This window comes from Carcharodon carcharias, chromosome 11 (genome assembly GCF_017639515.1).
Source record: "Carcharodon carcharias isolate sCarCar2 chromosome 11, sCarCar2.pri, whole genome shotgun sequence".
NCBI classification, from domain to species: domain Eukaryota; kingdom Metazoa; phylum Chordata; class Chondrichthyes; order Lamniformes; family Lamnidae; genus Carcharodon; species Carcharodon carcharias.
In genome coordinates, this window is record NC_054477.1 from 71,530,467 (window position 1) to 71,542,472 (window position 12,006).

Consider the following 12,006-nt stretch of genomic DNA (forward strand, 5'->3'; position numbering starts at 1 on the left):
GCACCAGCTGACTGCTTGCTGTGGCTCTTTGGTGGCATGAGCGGGAGCCCCAGCTGCCTCTTCTTCCAGAGACACAACCAGACGCCTCAGTTGCTCTCTTCTCAGCCACCTTCGCTCTCTGTACACCATGAGACATACAGCTAATTCGCCAGGCTCCATGATCCCAATATACTCGTCCTGCAGGATGAAAGAGAGAGATTTGTGGGTTAGCATGAGTGTAGTAAGAACCTGTCTTGGTTAAGTCTGAAGGCCTCTTAACACATCCTAGAGAGTGCTGGCCATCACTTGGATGACCAGAGATTAGTGCGCTGCATGACTGCCTGAAACCCCACCCACCTCGGCCCCACCCAACCGATTGGCGGCAGCTTTGCCCGTTGGACTGCATGCAATGCTTTCAGCTCAGGCATTCTCCTAACCCACACTGCAAGGCTGCACTGTTAGCGTGAACCATGTGGGAGACTGGTCCAATCCAGGATGATGACCTTGCAAGGGGCTATGAGCACCTCCACCAGTGACTGCTCCATGGCCAACTTTAGCAAGGAGATTGTACAACGTGCCCAGTCGTCTGACTGCTCTGCAGTCTACTGAAGTACCCATTTGTTTTCAGTCTGTGCTTAAGGGGTGAAAAGCTCTGGAGCACTTGGTGGTACTTTGATGCCTTTGCATTGCTTGAGTGGGCAGATAAGCTAGAGGCCCGACTCCAATCATATCAATGTGGCTCGACCTGAACTGTATCAGCTGCACAGCAATGGTCACTTTACATCGGGTGTCCCTAATGTGTGGCCACTTCCTTTGCCCACACACCACCCCCCCCACGCCGCCCCCGCATGTGCTTGTGCACTACCTTCAATTGCAGGGCAGACCTTGCCCCCCAAGTCGCCTCAAGCACAGGGCAGTCCTTTCCCCCACCCCACCCCGCCAAGTCACCTCAACAGGGCAGCCCTTGCTTCACCCCCAGTGTGCCTCAACCTTGAGGCCCAACAAGTGACCCTCGCAAGTGCTGCGCAACATTACTGTGCACTCACCTCCGAGTTCCCTTCAAAGTGCAGCCCACCTGTGCACACCTTTTATATGCTGTTGTGAAAAATCCAGTGGGGGGCTGGGAGGGAACAGTTCAGGCGGGCTAGGCTTATAATGATATGCAGATGTATTGCAATGAGGTTCCGGATGTCTAATGGTGGGAAGCGCAGCCTGCCATTTAAGAGAGGTGCGGACGATCACAAACTGGCTTCACGACATTGTGAAACTGATTTTTGGCCTTCTCATCATATTGTCAGCTCACACCACCTAGCATGCCTGACTCCAGCAGGCACGGGCGATTCCACCCATAATTACAAATTATGGATGTCACACTACACGTAGCACAACTGCTTGATATGTATTGCATATGATGTGTGTGAGGTGCCATATGTAAATACAGATTGACAGTCAAATTTAAATGTTGCATATCATAACTATGACACACATGTGCACATTATAGGGTAAATATAATTATTATTGATCTCATACAGGATTTTAGGTCCACAATGTGAGCCTTGTCCATAAGAATTGGCTCCATGGGAATCTCAGGACCTTGCCTGCCAAAGTAGATTTCTCAGACGACAGAAGGTATTCAAGAACTTTTCCAAGATGGGGTGAGCTTGTGCTCTTACATATCTTTTCCTACATTTTGATCCCTGCTTTTGTTAGTTTTGTTCCACAGCCTTCCATTGCTTTCTTTTCCATCTTGTCAATTATAATCAATTCTCCTCATTATTTTTATTTACTACCGATTCTCATGTTACACCTTACATGAGGATGTGCAGTCCTTTTGGGGTCTGAATACATATGTAAGATGAGGAAAAGGAATTTGTGGTAAACAGGGCAAAAATTTCAATAGCAACAACCTATCAGACAGGTGGGACATATCTATTCAGGGACTTGTTTGTATCAAAGGAGTCATGGCTTCACCACCTTCACTTCACAAGACAAACTATCATAAAGTTTTTCCCCCTACTGCCCAATGATTTGAAGACAGATCTGCTTCAAGCATGATTCTTTCCATAGATCTGTAGATTATTGTGGCATGAAGCTTCCATGTTACAGGGTGCTTCTTTTGAATTATATGATACAGTATTTTCCAGAACTGGTAACTCGGGTACCCCATCATATATTAAATGCTGTGATGGGATAATTAGAATTTTTTTTATTCATTCATGGGATGTGGGCTTCACTGGCTGGGCCAGCATTTTATTGCTTATCCCTAATTGCCCTTGAGAAGGTGGTAGTGAGCTGCCTTCTTGAACTACTGCAGTCCATGTGGTGTAGGTACATCCACAGTGCTGTTAGGAAGGGAGTTCCAGGATTTTGACCCAGCGACAGTGAAGGAGCGGCAATATTTTCCAAGTCAGGATGGTGAGTGACTTGGAGGGGAGTTTCCAGGTGGTGGTGTTCCCATCTATCTGCTGCCCTTGCCCTTCCAGGTGGTAGTGGTCGTGAGTTTGGAAGGTGCTGTCGAAGGAGCCTTGGTGAGTTTCTGCAGTGCATCTTGTAGTCGTTACACAGTGCTGCTACTGTGTGTCAGTATCTTGAAGGTGTCCTAATATCCTTTTAATGCTTTGTCAATTGACAAATACATGGACAAATTTTATGTGGCTGGAGAGATGATTTGGTTATACTTAAGTAGTAGTGTTTGAATATTCTGGCTTTTAAAGAAAAATACTTCTTTCTATAGTGCTGGTTGCAACCTCAAGATGTCCCAAAGGTCTTTAGAAACCAATAAAATACTTTTAAAATGTTGTCACTATTGTAAAGTAGGAACTGCCTTCACCAGTTTCCACATGAATAAAACCTTTGATTTACTCAGAGCAATCCATTTCTGTCACCATTAGAAGTGTTGCTTTTGAAGCCATACCATTATAACCCTCCAAATGGTGCTTGATTCACCAAGCACCTTTTGGAACAGACACACAACTGCCTCAGGAGAAGGTAAGAGAAGCATTAATACAGAAGCAGACTATGGCAATGATATGAAGTCAAAATATGTCTGGACACTAGAGTCAGCAAAATTCAAAGAACTTTGGATTGCTAACTGATGTAGTGTCACCTGTTTTAATTTTGTAGGTTTTTGGATTTTAATTATGATGTGAGTGCATTTGTGCAAAAAGAAACATGGTCTGTGTTTTCTCTTTGAGTTTTATTGGAAAGTAAAAGAAATTATAGAAGAAGCTAAAAGTATTATATAAATTACAAATCCCATGGCTCACAAAATATCTTGATGACAATTACATGACTACTGGAAAACATTTTCTGCGTTGTCATTGTTTCCGACTATGAAGAGTGGGGTACTTTTAAATCAGACCTCCTGGGTACTGAGCATAAGATGTATAAATTATAATGATAAATATGCAGCCCATTTATTTTAGCTGTCCACAGAAACCTACTGTCCCCCATTAGCAGCACCTAACTGCTTGCTGATTGATTCTAAAGTTTTTGAATTTACACTTTTAGAAGATCATTCCAGGCACTAATAAGTTTCTGCAGTTAAGACTAGTTTTCAAATTTTGCTTTGCAGCCAATAAGGGAAAAATAGAAACACCGGGGGTTAATTTTGACTTTGGCTGATTACATCAAATGAGCAGCAGTATCGATTGAGATGTCCCATTATACATTTCTCCCAATTTTCATTTTTATTGACATCAAACAAGAGAAATTTGTAATAGATGGCTGAAGTCTTAGTGCCCACATTACACCATCAACCAAAATCAACCTTCCCCGCCACCCACCACCCACCCACCCAACTCAGTTACAGTGATTTGAATGTATTGGATAAATGTTGACAGCTCCATTGCAAATCACTTGAGCCTGTGAAAGACCATATTTCCCTGTTTATCTGTCTCGCTAATATAGTTTGAACATAATCAGTTTATTCTCAAAAATAAACAGTAATAAATATGGAATCAATTTAGCAATATCAGTGTGATAGTATGTAAAGTTACCACCTGCCAATGTTCCACTGTGCTTTAGATATTTTAAATCTCTTTTTTGTTGGGTCCCCCTTGTGCAATGTTGGAAAACTGAAAAGACAGACTTTCACAGTGCTGCAATGTAAACCAGTCAGTAGGAGGTGTGTGAAACTGGTCAGGGCTGACTCGCTTTTGAATTTCCCCAGTCTTATAATGGAAAAGGTTCCTTGTTTCTGCTTGGAGGTACCCCTGACTGGATTGAGGTGGATCAAAAGTTCACCATGTGGGGAAATGGGATCATAAACTCTTATTCCACCATAGAGTGACATTACAATTCTTTGGAGCTACTTTTAATTACACACATTTAATATATCTGAATTTTGATCTTTTGGTCTTGATACACTCATGCAGGTTAAGAACATATATAATTTAAGTGGGTTTACAAAACTACATGATTGTATGACATACACTATGATATCTCCTTAAAACATTTACTCAATTTTTTTGTATCTAAAGTGTGCAATTGAAGAACATGGCTAACAAAATGCTTAAAGAGAAGATCAAATTATTGTGGCATTATTACACTATAAAGGCTTCTGCAGTGAAATGATTAATAAAAATGAGCAGGGATTATGTTCACGAAAAAAAAATCACATAAATGTTTCTTAATGATAAATTGGAGGAAGTAACCAATGTGAGCTCCCAACTTTTGTTAAGCAATTTCAGTATTATTCTATAAATCAAATTCAGAGTAGAATTCAGCTCTCCGTATTATTAATCAACAAGACAGTTAAATTTTCCACCAGTAATATTAAATTATGGATTATTGTATTATGAAGAAATCTGATTCGACACTACCTGCATACTGAATCATAACTGAAGATATCTTTATAAATTATCTAGTTTCATATTTTAAGACTCAATTTATTTTAAGTCTTCTTTTTTCAGCATAGATGGTAGCTGCCTTTCTGTGTATTATTTAAAAATAATGGTTTAAGGTCTGTGTGATAATGATGCCTGAAGCAAAAGGAATATAATTGTTTTGGTCTAAAAAGCAATGTTGCTCATTAATAAAATTATAAACATTCCATTCACAAACCACAAACTTTTAAAAAGGGCTATTTTATTTTTTTATCCAGGTAGATAAATGGTGCTAAAACAAGTTTCAAAGCATATTAAATCCCTTTCCAGGAAGGCTGATTCTCTGGGAAGGCTGATTCTCAGGGAAGGCTGATTCGCTGGGACAAATATGTGTTAAATCATTATTCTGGCTCATGCTTGTGGACTCCACTTCTGCCCAAGAAAGGTCCTGTATACTTCACATCAGTCTGCAAGGGGCAGTTACAATTACTGATTGACACCCATCCTTCAGCATCAGTATTTATGTCACCCCATTTTCTTCCCACACTAATCCCTGCCCACTCAGATTACGCTGGTAGTTCAACTCACACACTGAGGAAAAATTATAGGTCCCAATTGGGTCAGCAGCAGCCGTAACTCTTGAAAAGACCCTGAACTAATGAGAGTGAAAATGTATAAACTGAACAATTCATTTGCTCAGTAGACTTTAAACGGTTAACATGGTTGCTGTTCAATTGCTATTTACAGGTGGGTAGCGATTCTTCTTGGATGGCATTCCTGAGAAAATATTTCTAGTTCTTCTTTCTTTTGGCAAGACAAATGCAGCACTGTTGTTCAGGCTTTAGTAGGATTAATTTAGTTAATTTTAACACAAGTTTATTCACCATTTATTATAAATTCATGCAGTTCAAATTACTTGCTCTTTACGGACAATATCTATTGCCTGTACTCTCTCAATGAAGCTAAAGGCAGCACATTACTTTTCCTTTTTAAAGCAGTGAGTTGAACACCTCTAGAAATGTGAGTGAAAAGAATGACCCTGTCTAGAGCTCAGTAAAGATTAGTGCCTTCTGTCTATATGTGACAGTTAGAGGAAAGATCACTTTCACCAGGTGTAGTCAGCTGAGGTAATTGTTCCTATTGCCAGGAGCAGGACACACAGCATATCTTATTCCACAGGGTTTTAACAATATATTATCATCAGAAACATCTGTTACTGAAAACAGAATATTCAACTTGAAAATAAATTGGGCCATGTATGCATACAAGATGCAGATGAACTGTGAACTTAAATCAGTCTTTCAATATTTCCAGACTGCAGAATTGAAAGTAGTAATTGAAAATTTTGGTATGCAAATCATGTACTAATTTGAAAACACTTATGCAGGATGCACAGTCTAGTACTGTCTTGGATACATATGCCTAGAATTACCAGGGGTTTTCCAATGGGAGGTGGTCAGAATCTTTGGAGAGACAGGGTAAACACTAAAATGGCCCTTTATGCAATTTCTCCAGGGTGTTCTGCTGATGTTCTGCAGAAGTTACAGAAGGAGATAAAGAGAATCCAGTAGAACTTCAAGCTGTAATTTTGTATATTAGATACAGTTATTAGTATCTTTTCTAAAGCCTTATCAAAATTATTCACCACCTTACCCTTTCCAGAAAGATAGCACTGAACATTAGAAAAGAGGAAGAAATACTGAGTTTGGACTTGGTCGAGTCACCCCCCCAAATATATATTGGATATTGAATTCATGATTATCTTGTTCCCTAAAAATACCAACAACTAGTATAGTGGTTTGTGAATGAAATATTTTCATTTACTGTGTATTGCCTTCTGAAGAGGTTTTAGGGGCAGAAATTTGTCTTGAGAGATGGTACTAAATGGATGTTATGGTATCAGCCACTGCCTCCCCCCTCCACTCCTGTTATCCTCCCCTCCCAATATTCAGTTGCACTGGCTTCAACAGAAAAGAATATTAAGTGGTACAACAACATCTGTTTAGCGCTACTGCCTGAGGCAAATATTTACCCCTTTTATGTTACGTATGATTTTACTTATTTTTGGTGGAGCTTTCAAATGCTTTCATTTTGTGTCATTGAGAATGTTCTTGTCTTGAATTATTTTCTTAAAGGTCTTCTCCATATTTTCCATCACCTTTGCCTTTTTGGACATTATTTGCTATGCTACTGCTCGAGGAAGCTATCAATGAAGATGCTGGATCCTTGATCTACTCTTCTGCAGCCACAGCAGGCAGTACATTGTTTCTTCGATATTGAGCCTAAGCTTCATCAATAGCCTGTGGCAGGAAAGTACTTCATTATTTAAGTGTTATATCCATATTTCAAATCCACTTCCTTTTCAAGGACTAAATTTGCTAAAATCTGCAACACCAACAAAAAGAAACATTTCTATCTAGTTAACTCTCATTACTAGTTGTCAAGGAACCTTCAATCTAATTTTACTGCATTATTTTTGTAATGTTCACATATGCTTTTTCATGTCTTGTCTGTAGAATTAAAGAAATAAAAAAAGTGAAAAGAAAACAGCAGCACATTGAATATTTTAAAGAAAAACTATCACAGAGGTGAAAAGAACAAAAGACAAATCCTGAAAACCTGAAATAAAATCAGGCTAATGTTGGAAATGATCAGATCAGGAACAGAAAGCTACGTTAACATTCGAGCAGGATCCTGTTACCTGAACTCAGTCTGGATGGCAATAAGATTGGTTAAATTGTAATAGGTGCCTTAGACTAGAGAAGGGAAAACTGGCCACAGTTCCTGATTACCAACCAGGAGCCCCTGCTAAAAGTGGGCCAAAATGGAGGTGTCAGACGAGGGCAGGGCTGGGTTTGGCTCTTGGCAGTTTGCCAGCAGTCATTTACATATTAATAATGGTGACTTAAGTGAGATATTGAGGAGAAGTCAACACTTGCAGCAAAGGAGCAAACTGATGCAAAATATAAAATAAATGTCATATATCAGGGAAAACAGTTCAGTAGAATAAATCAGCGGCAAATTGAAACATTGAAGATAAGGGCTTCACTTTTTGAGGGCAGTAGGATCTTTTAGTACTACAGCAATCTCAACCCGGGTTTTTTTATCTCTTCATTCCCTATTTCAGTCATTACCCTTCTCTCTTAAAAAGGTTCTTTCATTGACTTGTACCCATTGCCAAATTGCACTTAAAAAAGTTTTGCTTCTACATAGAAATCTAGCAAGCAACCACTTTGAAATGATCAATCACTTTAAAAAAGTTGGGAAACAAAGTATCTCTGTGTTTGGTTCCATGCATATTTATGAAAACCTTGCATCTTATCCCATGAGCTAACTTAAACAGTGCATAATCTGTGTAATACCATGCAGATCACATTCCAGTAGGATGGGTGTAAGTACCCTGACTATCAAGTCATGGAACACATTACAATGATGCTACATTGTTTGCAATGGCCTTCTTAAATATATTTGAAGGATTAGATTTTTCATCAGTAGTTTTTCTATAAAATCAGTGATATAAACATGCAATCATATATAACTTCAATCCAGGTTAAGTAGAAGGAATGAGGGAGAGGTGGGGGTGTGTGAGTGCATTGCAAATGCCTGAAATGTTTGCCAGTCTACTAGCTATTTTGATCTCTGATTTTATGGCTCAGGAGGGGAAAGGTGAAAGAATGGATAGAAACTCACCTGCACGTCATCTTTACTCACTAGCAATGATCTTGCATGATGAATATTTCTGTTAGTTTTGTTCAGCAGGGAGTACCAGAAATTCAGCAGCGTTTCTCCCAAGTTAGTGCTTGGAACGCTTGTGTTTTTTACATTTGCACATAACTGTTTTGGAACAAAACACAAATGACTTGTGATTCTCCTTCTTGCAGTGCAATTTAACAAGAACTGAACATAGACTGAATAATACATGCTAACATGTGCAAAAAGTACTCTTTTTTTGTTAGTATATCCTTAAGATTCTTGCACCAATTTTTAAATTGAGAAATCCAAGTGAGCGACCAAACTTTTTAAGACTCAGTGCAGGATACTACTATGGCTGAAAAGAATAGGAAAACAGATAAGATAAATCAAAAAATCCTCATTGGGTGAGACCAAAAATGGATTTCAAAAGCCTGTAAAAGATTGTATGCATTGCTGAGGATGGCAAAGAAATCCACTGAAGTGAATGGAAAGGAAAATTGGCAATTTTGATCTAGCAGTGAGAGTTAAAATCTACCATTAAGAGTTTGACCACAACTGACTTTAGTTTAACTGGTCTATGGTTACTTGGTTTACCTTTCTCACCATTCTTGAACGATGGTTACCTCCTAGTGCCATGGCACAATGGCCAGGATTTTCCAGCCCCGCTGTGGTGGGATCTGCCTATGGGCGATGCGATGGCCCAGCCAAAATTCCATTGACGATCCGGGCTGGATGGAGCTGGAAAATCCCACCTCCCCACTCAGTATGTTTATTTAAGAAGTATTGAAAAAACTGTGGCCTGAGCCTCTGGTGTATTCTCCGAAACTTTTCAGCCAGGGACGCAGGCCACCAGAGCATGGGTACTTATCTACTTCAAGTTCTGTTAATTTTTTTTTAAGAACCAAATCCTTTTCTAAATTTACTCCAAATATTTGTGCTATATCCCCCTCATGTACATCTGCATTCTCACTTCTAAAATCATTTGGAAATAAAGATTCAAATTATTTAAGTAATATCCTTGGCATACCTTTATCCTTTACAGTTACGTTCACTCTTTCATCCCTGAGTAGTCTTATCATTTCTTTAATTATTACTTTACGTATTAGGAGATTGTAAAAACCTATACTATTTCATTTGTATTATAAGCTAGCTGGCATCGTATCCTGTTTAAGCCCTCAGAGTCATATAATTAAAGAATCATACAACACAGATGAAGCTCATTCAGCCCATCATGCCTCTGTTAGCTTCTTGAAAGAGTTATCCAGTTAGTTGCACTCACCTTCCCTTTCTCCAAAGCCTTGCAAATTCTTCCTATTCAAGTACATTTCCAATTTCCTTTAGAAAGGCACTAGTAAGTTGGCTTCCACAATCTTTTAGGCAGTGGATTCCAGATCAGAGCAGTTTGCAGCATAAAAAAAAATCTAATCTTCTCTCTGGTTAATTTGTCTAGTATCTTAAATCTTTGCCCTCTGATCACTGACTCACTAGCCAGTGGAGACAGTTTCCTCTTATTTTTCTCTATCAAACCCTCATAGTTTTGAAACCTCTATTTAAATCTTCCCTTAACCTTCAGTACTCTAAGGAGAGCAACCCCAGTTTCTCCACAAACTGAAGTCCCTCATCATTGGTACCTTTCTAGTAAAACTCTTATGCATGCTGTCCAAGGCGTTGACATCCTTCCTAAAATGCGGGGCTGGATTTTGTCATGGAGGAAGTTGCCTCGACAACAGGCCGGAAAGGTGGGGTAACCCCACCTCAGGCATTTCGGGAAGCCCCAACTGGATTTTATGTCCCTAAGGCAGCTAATGAGCAGCTGTCCAGGTCCCCCATCCCTTTAAGGGATGAGATCCCATTTCCAAGAGCTGCTGGTCAATCAGAGTCCAGCAGCTCTTCAGTCTCAGCACTGCTACAAGAAGCAGTCGCCAATGCTGGGACTGCACTTAGCCCGTGGAATCAGCAATGCCCTCGGACCAAGGTAAGTGGGCTTGGGGGTTGCCAGGGGAAGTTAAGCAGGCCTAAATAAGCATGTGGGGTTGGTTGGTGAGGGTTGGTGGGGGGGTGCGGTTTGATGGGGGTGGGGGTGGTGTTGGGGGCAGCCATTGCTGCCATGGGATCCCCTTGGGGACTACAGGGTGTCAGATTAGGAGACCCCCGACACCCTCCCACCTCCCCAAGCCCATAGGGAGGCTGCAAAGATTCACCAGGAGGTTTCCCTATTCATCAAGGGGGCCATCCATCACTGTTAAAATGCTTGTAGTGGCAGGAAGAGGCTCTTAATTGGCTACTCAGTTGGCACAATTAGCCTCTAGGCAGGAGGACTGTTCTGTACATTCCCTGCCACTGACAGAATGCCATGGGAGCAGGAAAGCAATGGGCATGTCAACCCCTGCCCTTCCTTCTGGATTTTCAGCCCCTCAACCTTCCTACTTTAAGGAGAAAACCCCAGCTTCTCCACACAACTGAAATCCCTCATTGTTGCTATCTTTCTCGTAAATCTCTTCTGCATACTCTCCTTTCTAAAACATGGGGCTGGATTTTGTTGGGAAGTAGTCCTGAATGCATTCCAAAAACCCATTCACTCTGACCACAAGCATTATCTTTAGTCCAGTCTAACTTATGACAGTTGAAAATAGACCTGATGTCAAGCTGATTACTGGATGCAAAACTCGTGGGAGCGGCACAATGCTGATTTTACACCCTGCCCAATATTGCTTGTTAACTTCAATAGTGAGTAAATTTGGAAAAGACGCAAAATCAACATTGCACCATTCCATCTGTTTCCCAATTGACAGGATAGGTTAAAATTGCCCCATTGGGCAGGGTGTAGAATCCATTTGATCATTTGGGTTTCCCACCTGGTGAGTTAGGTTAAAATCCCCCTATATTTCTATGTGTCTCTAAGTAATAGATAGGTGGAGACCTTTCCCATTTTCACTGTTTAGTGAACAGTACCACACACTAAAAATTGTACAAATTCTTTTCCATATAGATTTTGACTTAATGCAATCCCTAGAACATCCTTGTATTCTAGACGCTGTGATCGAAGCTTTATCAACACTGCAGCCCACCACCATTTCTTTCCTCACCATCTATTCATAACTAGGAATATTAAGTTCCAAGTTATCACCCAGAGAGGCATCAAGGCTGGTTGTTATGAGAAATGAAAGTGATATATTGATGGAATAAACAATGGCTTCTGAGGCTAAGACTGCAGAGAGAGCTTTACTCTGTATTTAACAGAGTTTTACCAGGCCTGTAAGTGCTTGACACTAACATTGGGTGCCAAAAAAGTGTAAACTTGCCCCAGCATCAATAATGCTTAGCTTAATGAATACAAAAACAGAGTTAAAATAGAAAACATTGGTATTGTGATTCTTTTTAATGTTATTTGATGTTAAATTTAGTCAAAACACAAGAGTTTATTTTCCCAATGCTATTCCAATCGGATTGCAACACAATGGTGAGCAAGTTTTTGAGTTTTAATATTTTTAAATTTATCATGTCTCAG

At 40.1% G+C, this 12,006-nt stretch overlaps 1 protein-coding gene across 3 annotated transcripts in view; it reads right to left on the reverse strand.

Annotated features, from left to right (window-relative positions):
* Nucleotides 1-3,169: 3,169 nt before the first annotated feature.
* Nucleotides 3,170-12,006, reverse strand: part of LOC121284474 (PC3-like endoprotease variant B) — an 893,918-nt gene continuing 885,081 nt past the window's right edge. For all 3 annotated transcript variants that reach the window (XM_041199978.1, XM_041199979.1, XM_041199980.1), the window contains exons 19-20: nt 8,496-8,639; nt 3,170-7,105 (exon numbers count right to left, since the gene is read on the reverse strand). In XM_041199978.1, coding sequence (XP_041055912.1) covers nt 7,088-7,105; nt 8,496-8,639 — 162 coding nt within the window. In that variant the 3' untranslated portion in view covers nt 3,170-7,087. The remainder of the gene's footprint in view (nt 7,106-8,495; nt 8,640-12,006) is intronic.